The sequence below is a fragment of the Leptinotarsa decemlineata genome, unplaced genomic scaffold, assembly GCF_025532065.1.
Source record: "Leptinotarsa decemlineata unplaced genomic scaffold, Ldec_3_MD MMD2_P_RNA_scaffold_6, whole genome shotgun sequence".
Lineage (NCBI taxonomy): Eukaryota > Metazoa > Arthropoda > Insecta > Coleoptera > Chrysomelidae > Leptinotarsa > Leptinotarsa decemlineata.
In genome coordinates, this window is record NW_027412533.1 from 13,166,986 (window position 1) to 13,194,087 (window position 27,102).

At 33.2% G+C, this 27,102-nt stretch overlaps 1 protein-coding gene across 2 annotated transcripts in view; it reads right to left on the reverse strand.

The window, feature by feature from the left end:
• Window positions 1–27,102, reverse strand: part of LOC111515953 (ATP-binding cassette sub-family G member 4) — a 72,049-nt gene that overhangs the window by 10,936 nt on the left and 34,011 nt on the right. For both annotated transcript variants that reach the window (XM_074170017.1, XM_074170018.1), the window contains exons 3-7: window positions 22,819–22,964; window positions 9,545–9,783; window positions 7,925–8,044; window positions 7,765–7,871; window positions 64–232 (exon numbers count right to left, since the gene is read on the reverse strand). In XM_074170017.1, the coding sequence (XP_074026118.1) occupies window positions 64–232; window positions 7,765–7,871; window positions 7,925–8,044; window positions 9,545–9,783; window positions 22,819–22,964 (781 nt within the window). The remainder of the gene's footprint in view (window positions 1–63; window positions 233–7,764; window positions 7,872–7,924; window positions 8,045–9,544; window positions 9,784–22,818; window positions 22,965–27,102) is intronic.

Sequence of the window (27,102 nt, forward strand, 5' to 3'; positions counted from 1 at the left end):
TGCATTCATTTTAGGGGATGGAAAATTTGTCGTCGCATTTATAAGCGGTAGTTATATTCTTACCGGTCAGAATTGTCAGCATCATTGAAGAAAACATGTGATGCATCAGGATGGCAAACAGCAAATTATAGTTATCCAGAATTCGGCTGCCATCAGAACCTGACTTCCAATACAGAACTCCCAACATTGCACTCACAAGAAAATTCACTAAAACCCGTAAATATGTCAAAGTCTGAAAAGTAAAAGAACGTTTCTTATAATGACGAAATTCTTAAATGAAATGAGACACTTAATTAAATTCAGTCACATCAGATGTATTCATGACAATGTAATAAGTTGGACATATTATTTTTCGTTAAATATTGACTACCAAAACAGATGGGTTTTCGTAGAAAAAGGGAACCTTTATTAGCTTTCAGTAATACTTTTAAGTCAACCAGAGCTAAGCCATTCAAAGGAAAAGTCATTAAAATTAACTGCCCAATGTTAAAGAAATCTGATATTTTAGAACATTCAACCTCATCAATAATTTCATTATCGTGACCTTAAGGGTCGAAAATATATTATTTAGTCTGTATACCCCATTCAGAATAAAAGTCAAAAAGTACTTAAACGTATAATAAATATCGACATTTATTTTATGAGTTCAAAGTCGAGATTTCTCGAGAAATCTCGACTTTCAGAAAGGACAAAAACCAAGATAAATACATCTCATACATACCATTCCATAGACTTCAGTTCTTTAAGATTAGTTAGACAAGTTAATAACAAAAGGCAACTAGATGCCTACGAGAGTGTGGAAATAAGTAAACATAATAATATTATGAATAACGACAACGAACCAATACCAAATAGCATACTATATAGCTTGTTGAAATAATATTGTTGGGTTTACTGATTACTACAAAAAGACACATTGTAAATATATTTAGATAGGCAATATTATGAAACTAATTTTATATAGCTGAAAATTGTTCTATATATAGCTGTAACATTTAAACATACATAAGGACATATTGTAAATAATAGAAAGGCCAATTGTAAAATTAATTTAGGGTGGTACACTTGTATGGGTGGTATTACTGATTACCTACCTGTATGATGTACCTGATTAGTATAAGTAGCTTTAGTTTTGAGTAGTTATTAGTTTTATCTTCCTCTTGAAGATGATCACTTGGTGATCGAAACACTCCAGTAATATTCAGGCAATATTGTGAAATTTATTTTTATATAGCTGGAAATTGTTTTATATAAACATATATTGTAAAATAATAGATAAGGCAAAATTGTAAAATTAATTTAGGTTGGTATACCTGTATGGGTGGTACGCCTGGATGGTTTACCTGAATAGGATAGCATAAATAAGGTTAGCTCGCATTAGTTTCTAGTTTTAATCTTCCTCTTTGAAGATGATCACATGGTGATCGAAATACGTGTCGAGGTGTTGAAAATAACGATTTGGTGTTGGGAAAAAACTCCAGTAATTCTCATTTCTCATATATCATTACTAGTATATAGGGATCGCCAATTCACACCCGAAGATAACATTTATTACAACAATATAAATTATTTATGAAAACTAAGAATAGGAATTCCTGGCTATTCATGACTTCATTTTTTTGAGGTTTGTATTGTGAATATTTGAAAATTGTCGAATGTGAGCGAAACGAAATTTTGGGTGCGTCTTTGTTATCCAAGAACTGCGAAGACGAATTCGAATGAATTATTTTACGTTACTCCATTATAACCGTATTTGATACATTTCACTTAATTCGCAAAACCACAACACGGTGAAAAAATATAAAAGTGTTCAGAAGCCAATTTTATAAAAAAAAGTTCATATGAACATAAGCCGAAAGATACAGTATTAAACTTTTCTTAAAAAAAATGGTTCCACATATAATTTTTTCATGACAATTAGGAAATACCTTGTGTGGGTGTATCAATAATTGGAATATAGTAACTTTCATCAACAACTAGATAACCAATATCTTGAATCAGTCTAGAATCAAATTCATCAAATGTGAAGCTTGTCAAAGGTAGGAAGAGATTTTTGAGTTCTGATATGGTTCTGCTCACTAGATACGCGTTTGAAGACGATAAGAGCACCCAGTTGCAATAATAATCAGTGCAGACATCAGCACATCAGCAGTACAGTGTGCGGAGGTTATACTTTCCGGCGAGGGTCATTTTCCATCCTCTTTCGTTCTAGTACATACTTTGTCAGGGAGTGCGCAGATTCTCTGGATTTGGTAATACATGTAAAAACTGTTTTGGTTATCCTACCAACTTTATTTAAAAAACATCATTCAATTACTATTTTCACAATCTGAAAACAAATTTAATGAAGGAGAATTATTCAGTTCAATTCTGACAGAAATCAAAACAAGTCTGAAGACTGTATCGAGGAGAGATACATACATATAAGAACTTACCAACTTACCTACACAGTAGGTTCTGGTAAATGCCTGCCAAAAAACAATTACTTCCCCAGCAAATACCACTCTAGACATTAAATACATCCGACAGACATTTATGCAAGATACCTCACAGAGGTTCGTCTTGCAGATGTTTCTCGTTCATCCATTAGCAGGACCATGCTGAAGTCAATCGAGTTGATCAACTACAGACCGGTTTCAAGGTATTACCTCTCATCAGTGCAGGAAAGACCCGACCAGAACCTACTGTATAGATACCAGAACCTACTGAATAGTCACCAGAACCTACTGTGTAGGTAAGTTGGGAGAGAATAATTTCTCGAGATTTCATCTCAAAATATTTATTTTCTTTCTTTTATTCTGTTTGGCAAAAGTTCCATCATAGTGTCTTTAGGATTGAAGTGGGAAATTTTGGAAGTTACTTTTACGTTCACCTTTTTAAGAATTTGATCCAATCCGTTAGTGTATTTTGGTTCATATCGAAGGACAATGGACTTTGAATTGATGTATTTACGAAAAGTCAAAGATTCTCCCTGAATTCACGTTTCCTAAATAACATATCTAGTATATTTGAAGGATACCCGTTGCTTTCAGCTATATTTATGATTAGGTACATTTTTCTCAATATCGTATCTTTTTTCACCCAAGACTTTGTACAAGAAAGATCAGCTATTTTGTGTTCTGAACAATGATGTGGGAAATATTGTAATATATGATGTGTAATATATTCTAGTATTCTTTCTATAGCAATCAAATTCTAAACCCTCGTTACTTCTAATCACTAGAACACCCAAGTATGGTAACTCCTCGTTATTTTGCTTTCAATTTAAATATGTCCATGAACAGATTAGCTATAAAGGGAGACAGTGGTTTTCCATTGCCATGCTTTTCTTTGTGCTGTCAGCAAAAACAGTTGAACTGGAACTGGAAGAAATTCTGTTCCTTACAGATTGACAGATTTGTTATTTTTTGTAGTCCGCATATTTTAGGAACTGTATATAAGAAACCTCTAGACTCCTGTTCAAAGTCGGTGTGATCAATTTTGACACTTCTTGAGTGTGTTTTTCACTTCTGATACTATCGTAGACAATTGGTTCCTTGTGAATTCATTTCAGGACTGTTCTCAGTTGAATTATCAGGTTTCTCAAAGTAATCTGATTTGTTCAATATCACAACCTATTTACGACTTTTCGTAAATATATCAATTCAATATCTGCTGCCGAGGCCTTGCAATGGTAAAGACTGCCACTGAATTGGTCTTTTCGAAAGTGATACTATAAAAGCAAAATACCAAAATTTCATTAATAAATTTCCAATTTATAAGGAAAACTTTATTATTCAGCCATATCATGAGCAACCAGCATGATAAAACCACGAATCCGCAGGACAAGTCGTTTTATCTATTGCTGGTTGCTTGATTGGTATAGCTCAAAAATAACAAAGTTTCATCTGATTCATATTTCACTACCTTTGAGGCCAATCAGAGATGGGCAAATTCATAACCTTACCTTTGTGTTTCAATTAATTTCAATCGCAAGTAAGCCTTGAAAATTTACCTACTATAAAATATGTTCTCAAATATCAAACGTAATCACTAAACCACAGTTCATTTTGAAATACATATACAGTGTGTAAAAGCCAAATGGATTAAATTCATTATTTCGGTTACGGTACATATTTCAACAAAATTCCGAAACACATCAAATTTAAAACTGCTACCCCAACCTTCAACCCCCTTCGATTGACAGGTACTCCCTCCAATTTTTTAAATAGGAAGTATAGGCTTGTGATATATCGTTTGAAAGGTCTCTCCATTCTCTATTCAAAAATGTTATCGTTTTCAATTTTATTGCAACAATTAAGATAAAATAAATTAAAATCATGTGTTTACCGAAATTCGATAAAATACACTCAAAACTTATTGCAACATACTCAAATTTATTTCATGTTGAGGTATTGATAATAAGAAATTAAGCAAAAATCATAGCAATGTTTAAAAAACTGTAAATAATTTCCGTGGCAAGATTAGTTTAAAACGCCTTGTCAACTTGTTTTTTATGTTACAACATTAGTTGTCAGTATTTTAATTCGAGTTTGGAGTTCGTTAACTTCAAGTCTAACAAATGGTTAGATTAACGGAAATGCATAAAATAACAGTTTTGCAGATGATTGGTTACTGGTAAAACCCGAACACAACAGGAAGTAGCTCGCGTATTTCATGAGAAATTTTCTAATTCATTTTTAAGGAACAATAAGCAAAATAGAGAAGCAGTTTTGCGAGCTTGGTCTGTGGGGCAGATAAAAAAAGCAGCTGCCAATGAAATGAGTGATGAACTGAAATTAGATGTGATGCTTGAGTTTGAGGAAAACCCATATACATCAAAAAATAAAATCTGTCTGTTTAAAAAATCTGTTTAAAATCTGTTTTTCCGTTAATCAGCTGTCGCCCCCGTACGAACGACAACTCTCAGAAGTTGAGAAACTTGTGCGAGTCAAGTACTAACAAGGTCTTACTTTTTAACGTGTGATTCCTAACACGTTAAAATGATACCTACTCAGGAGCTTATAGAAGGCGATTTTGATAGAAGAACTTATTTTTGTGAGCAAATGATGGACATATTGGATAACACTATCATCCAATTAGAAGACGTTATACTTTCTGATGAGTGTACTTTGTCCCTTAACGGTCATGGTATTCGTCAAAATTGCCGCTACTGGTCAACGGAAAATCTTCACTAGATGAGAGAAGATCACACGCAATATCCTCAAAAGGTTAATGTTTGGACAGATATTGTAGAAAACCATATGATTGGTCCTTTTTTATTGAGGATAACTTGAATGGCGATAATTTTTTGGCACCATTTCAAAATTATGTCATTCCAAGTTCAGCAAATTCATATCCTGATCCACGAAACCTTCAAGTTCCAGTGAATGCGATATGGTTGCAGCAGAATGGAGCACCATCGTATTACCAAGTTAATGTCCGGCAATACCTCGATACAACATTTCTCAATCGGTGGATAGGGAAGCGAGGATCGATTGAATGGCCAGCGCTATCACCTGATCTTTCATCATTAGATTTCTTTTTATGGTGATAATGTGCAGCAATGTGTACAAAACTAAACCTTCAGATTTGAATGACCTAAAAGAACGAATAACGCTTGCGATTAGGTCGGTCACACCTGATATGTTAAATAATGTTAGAAGACAGTTTGATTTGAGATTAGAATTTCGACAAGACGTCCGCGGTGAACATTTTGAACATTTACTTCGTTAACATCCATAGTTCTTTTTCTTATTCTACATTTCATTACGTTCTGCATTACATTTTGGTTTTTGAGTGTATTTTATCGAATTTCGGTAACCACATGATTTTAATTTATTTTATCTTACATAATTATTGCAATAAACTTGAAAGCGATAACATTTTTGAATAGACAATGAAGAGACCTTTCAAACGATATATCACAAACCTATACTTCCCATTGTTGGTTGTACTTGACATTCAAGGGGAGTTGAAGGTAGGGGTGGCATTTTTACTATTGAGAATGTCAAATTATAGTTTACCATTGACGTGTTTCGGGATTTGTTTTAAATATGTACATTTACCGAAATAATGAATGTATTCCGTTTGGCTTTTACACACTGTACAGATAGCAACGAAAAACAAAATAAAAATACGGACTACTGAAAGTGAGAACGAGTATGCTCCAACAGAAATTTGTAATGTGGCGAATAAATTGATAATTTCTGAATATTCACCACTCAATAACAGAATTGGAATATTCAGAAACTCAAAAAAAATTATATCAAACTAATGAATATATAAGTACATCTTTGTGAAGAAGTTAGTAGAATACGAAACATGTTTAACAGAGGTCTGAGTTCAAATCCCAGTGACATATATCAGTATTTTTTAATGTTTTTAACCATCAAATTTTCAAAATATTTAAATTTGAATAGAAAAAGAAAGTATTTTTGAAAGTATTTTTGAATATTTTTTCAGGTTGTTTCTTGTCATGAAAATCAGTTATATAACTGTAATTCGGAATAGTCCTGACCTCATAGTTTTATCGATGAATTTCCATTTTTGAAAGAAAACTTTAATAAAAAATACCAAGGAAGTAACCTGCACGATAAAAATACGTGTCCATGTTTTTATGAATTGCTGATTGTTCGATTGGTTTTGCTCAAATATAATAAAAAATGAACATTCATCTGAGAAATTGTTCAAGTTGTATAGTATTGGTAAATATTATTTTTCCTGAATGGATCGATATATAAACATCAATTCTCAAATGAAATCAATTTCTGAATATCTGAATAACTGGAAATTAACAAAAAAAATTGTTTGTTAAGTACAATCATCAAAGACACAACGTTCGAATATATGAAGAGTATGTAAATAACTAAACTCGTATTTTTCAACAATAGGATTTCATTGTAGAAATAAATCTATTGTGCTTTGATATGAGACCTTTGAGCCGGCATCCGAGTCACCCGACTTACTTGACGCGGCTAAATGCATTAACTGTATACGTCTTGTTTTCGATTTCAGTGAAATTGATACTTCAGAATGATTTTTCTATTCGTATCAAAAATGTCTTATTATACCAATAAGTTTCCATTATTTCTGAATATCATATATAAATTACTGGTATTCAACGGGGTTGAGTTGAAGAATTGTCTCATTTTCGTGAGGTTATGTGAATAAGTGAAGTGTGGCAAATCATTTTTATTTCGGTATCTTGTATGTTCATTGTATTATTAATTTTAATTTGATTTATATATTCATTTGAGTTGTCTCAGTAGAGTTAGGGTCATAATCATAATACCGATTTCTGGAATTTCTGTAGAAGGATTTAAGCAAAGTTTCAATATTAAGTAGCAATCATATTTACATATTTGACAGCTATTGTTGTTTGAACGAGACAGTGACTGGAATTATGAGAACGATGTACAAGTATAAGTAGGCCCTGAGAGTCATTTACGGTATCCAGATGTAAATTGCATGGCTATCAGTTCTATCGTTGTTGGGAAGAAGCGGTCCATAGCTGTAAAACTCTGTTTTGATGGCCTAGCCTTCACTTTTTACATTATTTCATCGCTTTGAGGAAAATAATCATTTAAAAAATATTTTTTCAATTAAACGTATGCACTATATCTTAGTTAATCCGAATTTGCTTAAAAGATCTCCGAATTCCTCATCAGCTCTTACGCTATTGTTTTCATCTTTTCACAGAGTTATTGTTTCATGAAAGGGATCTTCGAAATCTATCATTGGTTTGGAAAATGATGAAATACATCCGACAAACAATACACCCACCTGATCTCTTTTGGCTTTGATGTATCCCCTTCTCAACAGTACTCTCAACTGATTGAATTGGGATGTTGCTAATAATCCGTCATCAGATTCGTTTTTGAAACCATCATCTTAAAAAAAACTGTAATTGAAATCACTTAAGTGTGGATAACTGAATATTTACCTTTCAATTCCATATGGGGAAGCTCATCAATGAAGTATGTTAGAGACCTTCCATTTTCATTAGCTTTAATCATTTTCTCAATTTTATCTTTCCCGTGTTCTTCGCATGCCAATTCGATAGCTGAAATCACACAATAACTGTTAGTTTATTATTTTACAGTTGGAATTGTCTGTAACACATAACGGGGAAGACATAACTTATCCATTCGGAATTTATGAACGTTACGAATTCAATATTTCACTGTACTTGGTGCAGAGTTGAATATTCATTGTTTTGACCATAGCTCTACTAGTATACAGAAGCAATCCATCACAAAATGAGTGGGCATACTTGGAGACTGGCTATAAATCAAATCATCTAAAGGAACCATTTATTCAGGCCAGTCTCAACTCCCTACACTGTAGGTTAATGGACTGATACCTATCAGACAACAACTACTCCCCTGGCTAATAACACGAAGGGCGTTGGATTATATTAGACAGGTGTCAGTGCAGGATTCTTCACTGAAGTTATTCCTGCATATGCTTTCGGCGATACAACTGTCGGCAGTTATAAATATATAACGGTGCATTTCGTGATTTTTCAAAATTCGTTGTACTGAAGCATGTGATACTCCCAAATTTTTTTCTGTACTGTGGTTTTGGTAATGTTGAAGGGGCTTTCAACTTTGAGCCATAGTCAAGGCAATTATCTTGTAACATTATAAATTTCCTCTCGTTTCTTGATGTTGATTCAGGATACATTTGGTTTAATTTTCTGAAAGTTCTGGCAATGATTTGATCACACTGTTCATAAGAACTTCGTTTTAATAAGTGCATTCATTTTAGAAGATGTTTTGATAACACCGTCGATAACTATTTGTAAATTACTTATAAAAGTAACCAAGTTTGATAGTTTCACTGCTTTCTATAAAACCAAATTCGTTAAAAAACAATGTTTCCAGATGAAGTGACTTTATTAAGAAAACTTTATGATTTAGGTATAGGAACATGATATTCTTCGTCATCTTTCAATTTATTGATGGAGGTAGCCATTATTACGTGGTAGGAAATCATAATGAAGTAAAGAAACTTGAAACTTTCGATGTGTTTTACTACTTTTATGGAAGTGGTAAAAAAGTTCAATTAGGGTTAAGTTTTGGACCATATTTAGCATAAATTATTTTTCATCTCGAAAACCGTAGATCACCTACAAACCGGTTTCGTGGTATAACTCCTCTACAGTACAAGAAAGATCCGATTCAAACACACTGGCACACTGGTGTTTGGTTCAAATATTTCCTCTAAACTGGTTCCAGCGCGGTCCCATTGTTAGATGAACAAGAAGCATCTGGAAGACTATCCTCAATGAAATAACTTGCATAAATGTCTGTCGGATATAACTCAATATCCATCGTGCTATCAGACGAGGAAAAAGTTATTTTCGATAATCATTCGGCAGATTCCACTATGTAGGAACGTTAGAAGAGGTGAATGTTTCGAAATTTCATTTGAAAATATTTGTCTACTCAATACTTCAAAAGAGTAATACATTAAAAAATGGTTTGACTATATATTTAGGCAGGGATATCAAGTATCATATAGCACGTAAGTTAGCTCCAATTTCTTAGTGATAGCTTACCATAGTCTGCAGGATTGTGATACGTGGGACAAGGAAACCCAACATCTTCGAAGAAAGATACTAATTTTCTGGTACTTCCTTGATAGAGACAATTGCCCGCTGATAAAATATAAACTTGGTCGAACAAATTGAATAAAGATGCTGATGGTTGGTGAATCGTACAAACAATGGTTCTTCCTTCTTCAGCTAACGTTTTCAGTAGTTTCAAACAGGTTGTGCATGATGAACTATCCAGGCCTCTGAAATTACAAATAAAAAATGTATTCAAAAAACACTTTATTGTGAGATTTTCAATAAACAGTTTTACAAAAACGCAATACGTGTTTCGCCATACAATGGCTTCTTCGGGCGTGTCTAATTATATTCTACATATTCAATGCTTTATATACCAAATTTTATAATTTGAATTACCAATATTTCAAGTACCTGAATTTTACCTGGTCGTTTAATGTTTCATGTGTGCCTGAGTTTGTATTGAATTGAATTAACTGAGATTATGCACCAGTTTCCACATTTGAAAAAATATTTAGTAATGGGAAATTATTCAATTCTTATTGATCATCCAGTGATTTACCCGAATTCTTGAATCTATCGATTTCTAAACATTCTATAAGATTGAGTGTCTAACTTTTCTCTTCTAAATGTAACACGTCGTATTCATGATTGAACTCATGCCCTTCTGCTGAAAGGTAGTTTGCAAATGTGGAATTGGTCTTCTTATTTACAAAACTACTTCTATTCTCTTTAAATCTTTGAAAAAATGTTCTCCCTGTTTGGCCAATATATCGAGGGCTGTAATATAAAAAGGACATGTATTCAGATTTATATTTTTTGTTAGTAAAAATACATCTCACATTCAATATATTAAACAAAACCATACACATTCCTAGAGAAGAAGATCTAACACGAAGAAGAGTACCTGATGTAGAACAAATACAGGCAAATTTACCTAAAGTACCTGAAATACTGAAATACATGAATACATCCTGTAATATTAACACAGTATAAATCCCCATAATAAACGATAATAAAAAATTTGAAAAAGTATTTTACATTATTCAATGTCAAAAATTTGTCATTTTGATGTTGAAGACTTCTTTCAAAATTGAAATTTCCAAATTGAATATTCTCACATAGCACAGATATTCTGTTTTATCCGTTATTATGTTTTATATATATATATATATATATATATATATATATATATATATATATATATATATTTATTATGTCCTTTTTATATTACAGCCCTCGATAAAGCTAATAAACATTAGCGAAAGCTCGGGCAGCTATTCTATATATACATACGGTCGTTACACTATCAATTATATATATATATATATATATATATATATATATATATATATATATATATATATATATATATATATATATATATGATCTAGAGTAAGACCAAGCATTGATATTATTGGAGTTTGGACTACCTCCAATTGGTTATTTTCATAGATTCAAATGTATCCGTAGACATAAACTACGTAAACTTCTTGAAGGCTTTTTCACTGAAATTCATAATTGAGTGGTTTCTGTCGTCCAATATAATCACTCTATCATATACTGTCTATATTGTTTTAAGGGGAGCCCACGGTGCAAAATGGGGATTCACTCGAACGTCATTGAGACATATTAGGTTGCAAAGCTTAGATGATAAGAAGAAAAAAAAGTTATATAATATATACCTTTTCATCGGTGAGGGAAGCGGCTATAGATTTTTGACAGATATCCCCTTTATTTTAAAAAACAAGTTTGGTTAATTGTCACCAATCCATGTATACATAACAAACTCATCATGGAGTTTAACTTTTCTGATACATTTTTACTTATACGGACAATTTTAGAGAGGAATTAAAAATTTGCTATAAAAATTTCAACATGACTGGTGCAAAGTTTCATTACATACATTCAGTTATGTTATGAATGTATATTTTTTGAGTTAACGATGTGACTATCAAATTGCTTGCTGAGAGAGAACATCAGTGGGACCAGGATGCTACTCTGGGTAACACCAAAAGAAGTTAAAAGAGTACATATAGATTATAACGACAAGGAGCTACATTGTCTGGTGCACAATTGCTTATATCTAAACCTTCTAGAGAAAATTTGATGACAACAATTAATGTGTCCGTTAATCTCTCCGTTGGAGTAAATTTCTTTGAATGAATTTCTAATATATGAGGAAACTTATGGATTGATAGGAACTTTGTGCATTTTCATCTCTATCCAAAGTGTACTCTCTTGTGAAGGAATTCAAGCATTGCAACAATTTGAAATGAGATAATGTTTATATTTTCACTAAAATATATCGGCAATGATGGTGAATTTGAATTTTACAAAACCAATTCCAATCGATTGGCCCTATATTATCAATATGATCACCAATTATCTTAAAAAACCGCAGACGCTGACTAGAGGAAACTATGAAAGCTTCAATTCAAAAAATGTTTATAATCAAAATTGCATAGCACTGTTCGCACTTTATCTTAGTATATCGGATTTTTATTGGTAGTGGAAGTAATTACTGGAAACTATTTATAAAATTATGCTCAATTATTTGATAGATAACCTCTGGACTACACAATTGATGGCAAAACATATTTGGAACTACTTAGTCACGTATGCCACGATGAGTATCTTCATTGACAACCAATTCGTTTCACATGTGTTGAGTCTTCTGTGGAATCTTAGACTTCTGAAAGTACTTCTGAGAATACTTTCACCACAGCAGACTGTCGGCATGCGTTTTGCTAACCAAGTTGGCATTATCAGAAGATTACTAATTCAGCACGCGCGAAAAAACTCTTCAATACATCCATTTTTAACCTAAGGTGAAGGTATAGTTGAAGTAAACGATATTGTGCACTCTTTAAGTTGGCGGCACTCTCAAAGGCCAAAAAAACCAATACATAGAAATGAACCGGCAGCGAACTTGTCCACGTGGACTGTAGACTTGGCGTTTCGTATTGGATAATTTTTACTAACATAAAATTAAATTTGAAGTCATGTTACGGTGACGAATAGAAATCGGGAAATGCGGGGATGGTTATCGCCGTCGTGTTCAGTTCAGAAACTAATCGCGATTTGAGTGTTGAAATTTGATATTGGTGCAGTTATAATTACTTGAAATTTTCGTTATCTGTTCAAAATGTTCTTGGATAAGTACTTATAATAATAACGAGTATGAGAACAACGCAGATATTTTCCAGTGTAGTGATTCGAATAACGATGGTGAACAATGCGAAAAAGAGATACCAGTGAATAAAATTCGGATTCATTTTAATATTGAAACACAGAGAGTATGTTTCAATGTATATAAGAATCCACATCTCAAGTTTGGTTTCGAGGGAAACAAACTATTACAAGCAACATCAGATTTGACCAAAATTCCTTTCTCAACTGTACATAAAATAGTCAAAAACATACCTCATGAACGCAAGATGCGATGTGATACAGGATTACCAAAACCTTTAGATTTTTAGATGTTCACCTAATAAAATCATTGAAAAAAACAACTACAACCAAAATCATAAGAAAAAAATTGAATTCTTTCGGCCATAACGTGAGCTGCTGTGATGAAACTCTCCAGAATTGGATAAACTAGGATTTAGATTCACAATAATAAACAAACGTCAAGCAGTTATGGAAAGCAGAAGAATAGTGGAATTGCGTAACAAATACTAAGAATAAATAATTAAATATAGACAGGAACAACGAAAAATTGTCTATTTGAACGAAACTGGGTATGACACTCACGACACAGTTTCGAAAGAATGGACTGATGGTTCGAGAATGTGTACGCGTAACATGTCTGCAAACAAAAGATCGCGACTAATCATTGTGAATTGCGGAGGAAGTAAGGGATGGGTTTCGAATTCTTTGAAATTATGTGGTGAAAACTTGAGTACTGCAATGCCGACTATCATAAGAACATGGAAGCTAATATTTATGAGGAATAGTTTGAAAACACATTGACTCCAATTTTGGATGTGAATAGTGTAATAGTTCTTGACAACGCTTCCTATCATTGGCGACAGCTCATCAAAGTACCTAATAAAAATTCGAGGAAAGATAAAATACAAAGTTTTTTGATGGTTGAAAATATGTCTTTTGAAGATTATTATACCAAAAACCAACTACTTGAAGTTTTACAGACAAAAAACTTTGAAAATGTGTATGCCCTTGAGAGTATCACTGAAAAGTATGGACACGGTAACATTAGTTACCGAATTATTTCAATCCTATACGAGGTTTGTCAAAAATATGAAATTTGCTCAAGAGTAAATAACCTGTGGTTTTGTAAATATTTAAAATAGGGGGAGTTGAAACCTGAAAAACTTTTCTCACGCCAGAACAAAAATACTTTTTCTCGACGAGTGTTACCAAATTATCATCATCAGATGATGGCCATCTCCTGTTGTTTGTATTGTCTCTCCTGAAGATGCTAACTTGGTCAGAGAAAAGCTCTTCGAAAGACATTATTTCGGTGGGACCGAAAACAAAACAGGTCGAATGTCACCAAGACACATTTGACTAGAGGAAAATTCAAAAACCCAATTCAAGGGAAGCATCTTTGTATCATAATCTCAACTGTCATACCTCCTTCCTCACCCCTTAGTGAGCGTCACCCTTAGAATTTCAATAGGAAAAGTACGAAGTATGACAAATCGATTAAAAGGTAACTTTATACGGATTTTAGCCATGTCGACACCCCCAACGAACAAGGTTGTAACTCATATTCAACAACTTTCGAGGAAAGGCAAAAAACCGTAAAAAATTTTTTGTAAAAATTATAACAAAAAAATGTTTAATTTTAACGCTTTGGAACAACCGTATAGTATTTAGATGGATTATTTCCAAGTGTTTGTATATTTTTCAATATTTCTCAAGTCATTAGAAAAGCGAAATTCACAGACATACAACCCTCACTATTTTCATGATTTTTTTAGGAATAAGGTTGTAACTCATTGATACAACCTTTCTGAAAGCATTTTTGTCTGTGTTTTCAAATTTGACTATTTAAAAGGTTGTATGTTTTATTTAAACATTGTATTCTTTGAAATAACTCTGGTTCGTGCGATATAATTTTCACAAATTTTGGTTTAGATAGAAGGTAAAACTGTTTTTATGATGTTTTATTAAAAACCAACAAATTCAGACAAAAACAAAACATTCTTCTGGGAAAAACAAAATCTTAAACTCTAACATTTACTTAAAGTACAACAACATTATTCTGAATCTGAAGAAGGGTCCTGGGCAACTCCATCAATATATTTTAAATTCTTGTAATAATTGTGGTACAATTCTGGAATGGCTTTTGAATTGCAAAGGCTGTTTAAATCTTTGTACTTAGCTTTGGAAATAGGTAGGGGACCTTTGTAGGCTGAGGGTATAATAGTGGTAGCATCAGGTAAGTTCTGTGTTTTTGCCAAGTTCCTGGAGGATTTTTTGCCTTGTTTTTTTTCTAAATCAATTTGGTAGGAAATTTCAGATAACAAATCATAGTGCACCTGTATCAGGTTGGGGGTTTCCTTTTCTATTTTTAAACATCTGATTTTATTCCCTTTGATTTTATTACTATCTACACCAACATCAAAATTGTTTTGTTTATTCATCAAGTCCTTAAAATTGAGAATTTTACCTTGATTCATTTCAGTCACAGTATATGGCTTGCCAGAAGATTTGGCACATCGTATTATTGATATCCACTGCTCAGGAACATAAACAATTTGATTTTTTTTGCGTCTCTCTATGAGGGCGTGCATCGAGTCTCCTTCATTTTGAGTGTGCCCTACTTCAAAAAACACATGTGTTATATTGATAATAAATTTTTTTGCAGCAAAGGCATACATACAAAACACAATTCTATTTCGGTTTTGCCCTCCACAATTGTCAGAGTAGAAAACAAAATCTTTAAACCCCTCTATAACCTTCATTTCAATAAACCAGTAAACGGCACTACTAATTTCATTGGCACCTTTTTTGCCTATTGTCTCATCCCATACGTAACAAAAGCCCTCTCTGTTTCCCACGTCAAAAATAGTAAAATTATAGACGGCTAATTTTCGTTTATAATAGAATAACGAAACTTCAGACATTGGAGTTGGCAAAATTTTTTGAAGGTCATAGCTTGCTAAAACAACTGAGCTACTGCCTGTAGCGACTGATTTATGCTCTGACTTTAATTCCCTGACCACAAATTTAGACGCTATGTGAGTTGTATATTCTTTTTGTAAGGCTTCTTTTTCTTCGGTCGAAGCTCTGGCATATATGTCGCATGTTGGGCATTGATCTTTTTTTGGCTTAAAAAAGCCAATGTTGTACTCGTTATAAAATATCTCTCGATACTGTCTTTCGGTAGCTGTCAGTGCCGGTTCATATGCTTTTTCCTGCATCCACTCTTTATAGAGCTTATACAATTTTGGAAATGTCAAAGTTTCCTCAAAATATTTCTTTTCTGTTCTAGCCCGAACATAATGGGAATCCACTGATGGTATTTGCAAAATATGAGCCCTGACAGTAGCTTTGACATCTTCAGAAATCTGATGTGGCCGATTAGTATGATGCCCACGTCTGTCGTCAAGCACAGCGCAACTAGATTCCTGCATGTCAATTTTCTTGTGAATAGTAGTGATCCATTTATCAGTTATATCTAAAGTATCGACATACATCTTTTTACATATCTGCATTTTTTTGCCATCGATACAAAATGAGTACCAGTGACGCCTGGATGTTTCAATTTTCTGCAGCAGAACATACTTTTTGGACATTCTTTCTACATTTCTGCTTACAAATTCCCCTTGTTTGTTATGATCACCAAGGGCCCAAAAATTAGTGAATATTTTAGTTCTCATTGCAACAGACACATTTTCAGAGCATTTTTTTTTTACATTTCTCATTACAGCCTTGCTTCATTTGCCGTATATTTTTTAATTTACCACCCTTATTTATGAATTCCTCTCCTGCATTTTTCTTTCTCTTTTGTATATTAGTTTTCCAATTTTCAGGATTTCTCTTTCTCTTACGCCCAAGATTAGATTTTTTTGACATATTCCTCTTAGTATTCTTTTTCGCATCGTCATCTTGTGTAGTAGTGAACGCCACTGCATTCAAAGGCGAACTTGTACTTGGCTGAATAATATCACGAACACTTTCTGCGGGAATTTCATTTAATTCCTCTTCTTCTTGCCAGTAATCTTTTTCGGAACCATCATTTTCTGAAAACCAATAGATCAATCAGCTGAAGTGGAAGAATAAAATAATTATTGTCTTACCATCATGGGACGGAACATACTCTGACACATCTGGGGAAAAAGGTTCTTTCTCCCGGCTAGATGCCGATTCGCAATATGCAGATAGAAAGTTACTGCGGCGTGGTCGTAGATTTTCCTTAAATTGAAATAGTTCCTCGCCATTTTGAATGATTGTTTCGGGGTCTATAACTGAACTTCTATCTGAATACGATTGGTCATCGGCACCGAAACTCACTTCTGAAAAGCAAAAATAAATATGACAATGTATGCATTCACGATACGATATTAAAATAAAAAGTGTGAACATAAAATGAAAAAAGTGAGGTTAAGAATGAGAAAAACTACTTACTTGTCGAATAACTTGTTTTTTCACTGTCCTTTAGAGCCTTTTCTAATAGTTTCTTACTGCGCTGCTCACCGCAATGCATTTTGTAAATATTATTTAATCACAATTCCAAAAACGAACAGAAAAAACTAATATCACACACGCTGTCAACAGGTAAACGAATGTTGGTCTGGTGAGAACAAAGCAGTAACTCCGCAAGCATCCAAGAATTTGAAGGAGAAATTCATGCAATAAGGTTGTGACCCGATTTGTATTTTGTTTTTCAAAAATAGTCCCAAAAATTATGCGAAGAACAAAGTTGTATTTATTTTAACATCTTTGTTTCCAAATATTCGATAATAATATCAGATTTGAAGAAAGACGTATTATTTATTACATTCTTTTTAACGTTGAATCACAAAATGTAATATCTCATACAACCATGTTCAACTACGTATTAGCGAAACTATTGTATGCAGACATACGTCTTTAATATTGCCAGATGCGTCTTTTTGTGCCTATCGTTAAAACTCAAAAGTACGTTAAGTTGAGTTACAACCTTGTTCGTTGGGGGTGTCGATGTGACTGTTCACTCCGTGACTTTTCATTTTCAAGATCGTTTCGTTTTCGGTACAGCACAACGTGATAATCTGCTCGTTTCTTGATGTTTTCTATTTATTTCTCGTGTACAATAATTACAGTTGAATTATGTTTCGGAAAATACAAAAAATGTGAATCAATACAATTGTATAATTGAACATGATTTTCTCAATTGTTGTCAACCTTTTTCAATAACAATTTTCGATGTTTCTAAAAATAAAGATGGTTAGTTTTGAACAAAACTCATATTTTTTTGGCATATCTCGTGTAAGGCTGATTTTTTTTATTTCAAACGTTGCAGGACGTTATATGAAACATGTTTTTTTTCAAAAATCAATAATAAAAAAGTTCCCCGTTAAGACGTACTGTATAACGAGTTACCTCCTTATTTACTTTCAGACAATTCACTTCAGAATTACATCGATAGTGGATTTTCTTATGATGATTTCATACCAATCTAGATTGCAATAATTAAGCTTAAAGGAACATTTGGTCAAATGTGGTTGAGAAGGATTATCACAGTTTCCCAGGAAAGAGCAATGAGGTCTTACCTTTCAACGTATGATTTTCAGCACGGATCATAGATATGTATTAATAAATATAGTTAAAAAATCTAAAAAACACGCGTTTGAAGAACATCGAACTATAAAGTTTAAAAGCGTGTTTTTTAGTTTCTTAAACTATATTTATTTTTCATTTTTTAGTTTCATATGCTATAATAGCGTGTTTTTTAGTGCGTGGTAAAAACATTGAGCAACCTACACCTTGTTTACCTTGCGAATCAACAACCATCGAGTCCCAGAGCCGATATAAAACTATATCAAGAAATTGAAAATGATTCACGTTGCAAAAATTTGGAAAATATTCGATCACAAATCAAAACCGCCCCATTTGACGTATACGTGTGTTAGCAACTCACATTATACATTTGAACATATCAGATTGCCTAACAATAATTGCCCATTATTAAAATATATTTTATCTAATGAATTTGGACAAATAATTGAATAGACAATATAATAAGTTTATCGTCAACAAATTGGTTATGATAATATTAACTTATGTTTTATCCTGATTGAACTTTGTACAACCGTGACAAAATATTTTTAGCATATGAAATATCAACCGGAGAACTCGGTCGCTACTGCACAAAGAAATAATCAAATGAACAATTTCTGGTGGACTTTGATAATGGTCTTATCAATCAAATTAGCAAATATATATAATATATTCATGGAATAATTTAATGTTCACATGAAAATAGTTGTTTCGAAAGTACTTTTTCGATAGGACTGATTTTTCCAGTGTGTATCTGATATCTTTGTATAGAGTTTGTTTTGAAATTGATTGCTTTCTTCCGTCCTTTGAATATTTCCCACATTTTTTGTATAAAGATGGAGAAGTAGAAAGCCAAAAGCCGTTCTTTCCCGAAAACTAATCACTTCTAAAAATATATGAGTTATGATTTGTATTTCAACTCATAATAATTTCTTTTCAGATTTGCCTCTGACTCTTATTTCTTACGGTTCCAAAATACAAATCATTAAATTATCCGGGGCGACTTCATTGATTTCAGCGGCGCATTTGCTTTTTCAGCTGCAGAAAAACCCGGAAAAACCTTACGGTTGTTATATCTCTATATATACGTACATTACACTTCACTTTAGCTTTCTACTCATCCATCATTGAACAAAACATATGAAAAACTTTCAAAAAAATTAATACAATAAAAACTCTTGATCATGTACAGAAGTTCCTTTCAGATAGAAAATTTGATGATATTTTACACAAATGAAATTTTATATCAATATTTTTTTTATATATTACTAGCAATCCGCCCCGGCTCCACACGGGTGCAATGCTGTGAATACAGTGCGACGGTATTATGATACTAAGGGTTGGAACTTAATTACTGAAATGCTAGATGACGGTGAAGTAGCTAGATTTTGAGATTTTTTTTTCAAACAAATTTTTTATATTACATAAAAAAATTATTAAAAAGTATCCTATGTTACTTCTAATACCTCCAAGAACATGTGTACAAAATTTCATGATGATCGGTTGAGTAGTTTTCGCGTGAAACCGTAACAAACAAACTTACATTCGCATTTATAATATTAGTAGGGATAGTAGTGATGAAGAGTAGGGTTTCTATGATGATGATATCTGTTTCAGTTCCATAACGAATGTTTGGAGTACTAACTGGATAGAAAAAAGTAATTTCAGTGTAATTCAATGTTCATATTACTTGTTTCGGACGTCCTTTTTCTTCCAGTTTGTACTTGAAAAAAACTTCTCTGCATGATCTATACATCTTTGTGATCAGTTTGATAGGTCATTTTCTTTCATCCTTCCTTTGGAAGTTTCTCACATTTTTGTTTCATGTTGAAGAAGTAAAAAGTCCAAACGCTTTTCCCCATGAAGATCTACTTACTCTAATTAATTTCGTGGAATCACTCTGGCAAGTATCATAGATCCGAAATTGTAGAAGATGTCAATGATGATAAGTTCAAACCCTATTTAATAAATTCGAAAGCTCCTCAGGTTCCCATTTGGGGCCTCTTCTGTTATATTATATTCCTGAACAATATCGGGTCAAGTTCAGGCAAATTATAATAAAATATTTTGTCGAAAAACAAATTTTGAAGACTGCGCATATACATTCAAGAAGACCTCAGTAGTTCTAATGGTAACTAGGGGTAAAAAATATATCTTGATTTTGGAAAATTGGTTTCATATTGTCCAGTCGTAATGTATGGACCTTCACTTCACTACATATTATGAAACGAAGTGTTTGCCTCCATGATGAGCCTCGAAGTGGCCGGCTTACAGTGATCCAGGCAAGGATATGAGGACCCTGATGGAGATGGACCCATCACAAACGGTTCGTGGGATGGCGGAATAACATGAGGTTTTTGATGGTTTAAAACGTATTGGAAAGGTCAAAAAGCTACAAAAATATTGGTTTTTAGTCGATCCAACAAAAGTCTGCGACACTATATACCTATCCCTCAAAAATAATGCATTTTGGTGGTGAACTTTGATGGTGGTTCTGGTTCTACGAAATTCAGATTCTAGGACGTCAGGATCATGCGCAGTTGATATAGAGCGTTCTGATGAATGCGGACTGATGAATGCTCTGTTCTGGTTTCAACTGCGAAATGATCCTAAACTGTCTTGAACCGTCCCGAATCGTTCTTGCTCTCGAAGTTGAACTGTCGAGAACTGTTCCCGTTGCTCATGCACATTCATGTGAAAATGTGTTTGGGCTATTTGCTAGGATGTTTTTTCATTTATTTCATTTAAATAATTGATGATTGAGGTTCGATAACATTTGAACTGACTATAAGGATACGCTACATAACAAAATGAACATAATCAATAGTATTTTCTCGTCTTCATCTCTTCATATATACGATAGGTGGCACAGTGGTCTCCTCAAAATGCGTTTTGGTTTAACCAAGTGACCGAGACTATTTCGGACTGGTTGAGATTTTTATGCATCATGACTTGCGCTGTTTCCGAACAGTTTTGGATGTCACGCTGATAAAACCGTGAGGCCAAATTAGTTTCAAGTACTTAGATTTATATGTCATAATAAGTATTCAAGAAAAAGGTGATACGTTTTGATTGATGTCAATACTGAAGTTTGATTGGAATTGTGTGTTGTAGTATTTTGAAAACAATTATTTTCAATTCCTCGAACTACCCTAAAATCTGTATGTGTACCATTTATTTCGTTGATGTCGAATTTGAACTTATGTCTGTTGGTACCCTATGTATTGAATCAATAAAATACATGTTCGATTGATGACCTATTTATATTGTAGACATTCATGATGGATATATTTACATGAATCGTAGTTTTCTTGATATGTTATAAAAGTTAAATAGTTATTGTTTCAGTACAGGTATTGATATATCAGATAACATTTGTTATTACAGGTACCTATTACAGGTACCTATTACAGGTACCAAAAGAACATTGACTGTAAAAATTGTATATTTGAGTACTTATTTATCAGAATGCAACAATTTACTTGAAAATGCTTTAACAAATCGAAACCGGTCATAACAAATAAAAAACTTAGTAGAAATCAGATAAAAGTTATTTTCTTCATCATATATTAAATAAAATACGAAAGTATTGATAATTCAAATAATGTGACGCAAGGAGTCAGTAACAAGGCAACCCAAAACTCCAGTTGACATCAAGAAATTTGATCTCCTAGAAGTACGAGTAGTGGCTTTGCCACTGAGTACACTCAGTCTTGTGCCACTAAAACCCGTGTGACGTTCCAAAAAGAGGAATGAAGAATTATTGCAAAATTATGTTACCATGAGATTGAATACATATGTTTTTTAATTCATTGTTCATGACTAAAAATGTACAAGGCGCATTACAAAACCTTGGCCACATGTCACGTGTATGACATCAATGTACGTTCTTGGAATATATTTGTATATTTATTTCAAAACAATTATTTTTCCGTCAAGAATTGTAATTCAGAAGTCATGTTAGTTTTCTGATACTCTCATCTACTCAATTCTGTCATTATGTTTTGCTATAGATTTCATATCACAGCACATATATCTGAATGCTGAAACCCAATGATTTTCATAGTATCATACATCGTACTTTTACAGTTAAGATACTGAGGTTTTCATTGAGATTCTGATGTGAATTGGAGAGAACATACTCAGGAACTGCTGAAAAATATCTTAGTCATTTTGATTAAGAAATCTCGGAGAAATATTATCAGATGAAGTATTGAAAACTGTTTACTATGGCGTGGTTAACTGTCATTTGATGTGTGGAACTTTACTTTGGGGCACAAGCTCAGTTTGCCAGCAGATTCTGATTAGCCAAACAAAAACAATTAGACAATTAGTAAAGACAATTAGACAAAGATCAGTTACATATGTATTACATGTATTTACTATTATTTATCATATGTATCTACGAGTATTAATGATAACGTTTGAGAACTGTCATAAAAGAAGGCAATCCTATTTTTTACGAGTTTTCTACTGATATATTATTTCCGGCAATATCACGAATGGTAATTTATTCATTCACTTACGTCGTAGGTTCATCCAAAAACATAACCATTGGATTACAAATCAACTCCAAAGCAATTGACAATCTCTTTTTCTGTCCTCCCGAAAGTCCTGATGTTTTGGTGTTTACCGATGAATCCAATCCTAATGCGATTAAAATGTTTTTGATCTGAAAATTAAAACAAAACTTCAATTTGCAAATTACGAAATTGGCATAACAGAGTATAGTTAATTAGAAGTTCAATGATACAGTTTTTTTACATTAAAAATGTTCTCTAAGTAATTTTTGATGTTTCACTCGTTTCAGAGATTTTTTTCCAAATAGTGGATTATTGAGTTTGTGACAAAAATATCAGGATTTTTTTGTGATATTTATGATGAGGAATACAAAATTTGTTATGAGTTATTTTTTTAAATTTTTTGTAGCCTTAAAATCTACAATCTAGGGCCATTTTGTATTATTTTCATTTAATACTTTATATTCGTTATTATTTCTTGAACTATTGAAGTTATGGAAAAGGTAAAATATTTATCATTTTTAGTTTCAAACTCATCCACTTCTGGATAGGTTTTCACTTACCTGGAGTCAAAGGATTTTTCAATGAATTAACAAATGACAAGAGAAAGTTACTAAATTTGCCCAGAAATATTGCAAACTTGAACAAAAATTCAGATAAGGATTTATCTAACTTGTCGGTAACACGCCTCATTAATAAAATTCATAAATATTCAATAATAATGATCTTTCATAAAATGCACTCGAACAAAAGTACGTTCATTATAGGGGTCAGGGTTATGACAACGGGGCTAACATGAAAGGAAAAAATATTGGGGTTCAAAGGAGAATTCTGGATATAAATCTCTTAGCTGTTTACGTACCGTGGACAGCTACAATCTCATACTCTGCGATGTCGCTAAGTCATCCGTAAAATCAGTCACTTGTTTGGGGTACTTCAGAGGTTGTTTACATTATTTTCAGCTTCTGTTCATTGATGGAAAATTATAACCGATCACTTGGGACTATATACTATAAAAAAGCTCAGTGACACACGTTGGGAAGCAAGAATCAGCACTGCAATAAGCAAGACGCTTTAATTACTTTTAGCTATTGAAACTCAGAAAACTGATGTTCAAGTGTCTCATGAGGCTACTACTCTAGCCGAACAGCTGAAAGAGTTTAGCTTCATAGTGTCATTGGTCGTTTGGTATGACATACTTTTTCAAATAAATATCATTAGTAAATATCTGCAATCAACAGGCATAGATCTCGGTAAATGCACAGAACTGTTGAAAAAATGCTGCACTTTCTTGGAAGAATATAGAAATACAGACTTCAAAAGCGCCATTTTAACGGCGAAGGAATTGGCTGAAGAACTGGAAATTGAACCTGTGTTTAGAGCCACGACAAGAATTCGATATTTAAAGCGTCAAGCTGGTGAAACTGCCCGCGATGAACCTACAGCTTCTCCGGAAAAAAAATTGAGATTGAATTTTTCAACGGTCTTTTGGACACTACATTAATTTCAGTCAATGAAAGATTTGAACAGTTGAATGAGTATTCGGAATATTGGTCTTTTTTGTACAATATAAAACAGATTCCGGAAAAACCTGACCTTGTCAAACTCTGTGGTGATCTCCAATAGAAATTAACTGTAGACTCTAAATCAGATATAGATGGGTGTATGTTGTGTGATGAACTCATAAGTCTGAAATCTTTTTTGCCTGATCAGAATGTGGCTACCCCAGTTTTTGTTTTAAATTTTATCAAAGATCGCAACTTACAAGAACTGTATCCAAATGTATGGATAGCAATGCGCATATTATTAACTATACCTGTAACGGTTGCTAGTGGAGAGAGGAGTTTTTCTAAGCCTAAGCTGATAAAAACCTATCTGCGATCGACAATATTGCAATCCCGGTTGTCAAACTTGGCAACTTTGACAATCGAGAATGAAATTGCTGAAAACCTCGATTTTGATAAAATAATAAAAGAGTTCGCTGACAGAAAGACTGGAAAAGTCAAATTTTATTAGTTTATTCTTTATAAATGGTTATTTATTTTAATAAATGGTAATTTCATTATATCTTTTTCCTTTCTACATATGGGTTTGAATTACAGTTAGGGGGCGCCGTATAAATCTCACCCAGGACGCTAGTAGTGCTAAAACCGGCACTGTTCATGACTATCGAATTCATATAGGAATGTAGGCTTTCACGGCTGTCGTCAAGGTTTTGGTTGTTTTCCGGGTTCTGCCGTGGTCTAACTGGGTTACAATTTCTAAACATTTCAACTGCAACTGAAGATAACTGCGGCAGTTGCAGTTGAAACTTTTGGAGATGGAACCCAAAGAAAACCACGGCAAAACCCCGAAACCAACCAAAATATCAAATTCAATTTTAAAATAGATGGGTACATATCTACCTAAAGACAACAACACTACGTAAAACCGAAGCAACAAAGCACTTTCAGCCTTCTTGCCTCATGCGTGTCGCATCAGTGTGAGAGACCCCTTGAATTTATATTGTCGCACGATAGTTTTTATTTTGCGGTAACTCTTGAAATATTTGAATTGTGTCGTGTAAAGGGCAATTATAAAACGCATGAAAAGCTTGAGGTGACTAAAATATATACGTATTCAAAATGTATCCATCTAAATAACTTTTCAATCAGCACATTTTACGTGACCATTTTTTCAAACATTAAAATGGTTATAGTAAGCTAACCTTAAAAGATAAAGTCATCTTTTCTGTAAACTTTTCTAAAAATAATATCTGTTCAATTGTTTCGTTATATGTCAGAGGAATTAAGCTACTATTTTGATGAAACCTTCTTGACTTCGTACAGTTAGCACCGCCGTCCCGACTTCGCACAGAAAACATCGTCATATTCCAACAAAATTACACAAAACATTAATCTATCTATCTATCTATACTAATATAAATGTGAAAGTTTGTAAGGATGGATGTGTGTATATTTGTGGCTCTTTCACGCCTAAATGACTGAACGGATTTAGATGAAACTTCACATAAATGTAGCTCATATATCAGAATGACATATAGGCTACAGTTTACAAATATTTTGTGTAATTTTGGTCAAGATATAATCATTAAGTAAGTCGAAAAAATTCTTGCTCCCTGAGAGCTATCTTAGCGTGCGTCCATGCAGATAATGTACGGTAAGATTGTTTATCTCAAACAGTTCTAAATAAAAGTCCTCGATAGCGTATATCTACTTCTTATGTGGTAGCCACTATATGCAAAATACTGAGCCATGAATACAATTGAATTTGATACCATTCTTACAATGCACATTTTAGAATATCTGTCAAATTCTTATAAAAATTGATATTATTGTCGTTTGAAGTATTTAATAGATAAACTTTGTCTTTCACACTAAGTAATTTGGACGAATCGTTTGAAAGTTATCACGATAAGATTAACTTGACGCAACGCAGTAAGGCATTACACATCGCGTCCACTGTAAGACGACGAGGGACGATGCGCGGGAGTATAGGGGCCGAGAACGCGACCCGAATGCGCGCAGAAGCGTGAGGGCAGACGTCGTTGACGGTTGTGTTAGTATTATGAATTACTTCATAGGTAATTCGATTCTCGAAGCTATTCATTACTTAGTGCAGTTGGCATATTTTTTCAGTTACTGTATTTTTAAATTAAGAATATAAAGTTCTAGCTGTTGACCGCTCTTATATTAACGTACACTCGACACTACTGAACCTAAAATATGCAGGTAGGTTATTTGTATAGCGTAAATAAGCATCAAGAAAGGGAATCAGGAATTTCCACCCCCAAGAAGGAAAATAGGGGTTCAAAGGTTGTATTGTATTTCGTCAGTTTTGGAGTAGCAAACCTGAAATTTTGGGTTATTAAAAAATATTGTAACTATTTGTTTGAAATGGTCTGTCACGAAACTTAATATGACAAAAAAAATTCTACGCGGGCGAAGCCGCGGGCAACAACTGGTGAATTATATACCTAAACTTTTCTCTTGAATTACTCCGTCACTTGATGGAAACCGTTTGAACATCCGTCTCCCAGAAGAAGTGATTCGAAATATTTTGTAAGAGAAGCTACAATTTTTTCAATAATTGGAACTTAAAACCTCTGGCGTGAACTAAATATATTGAGAATAGAATCAGAACAAAATTGCTGTCTCACGATGCGCGTTTGGTGATGGGTAAAAAATATTCGAAATACCCTGATGGAAATATGTAAAATGGGGTAGATTCAAAATGAGTGGGTCTATTCGACACTCCACGGCAACCCGAAAAGTGTTTATGTGGCTCACA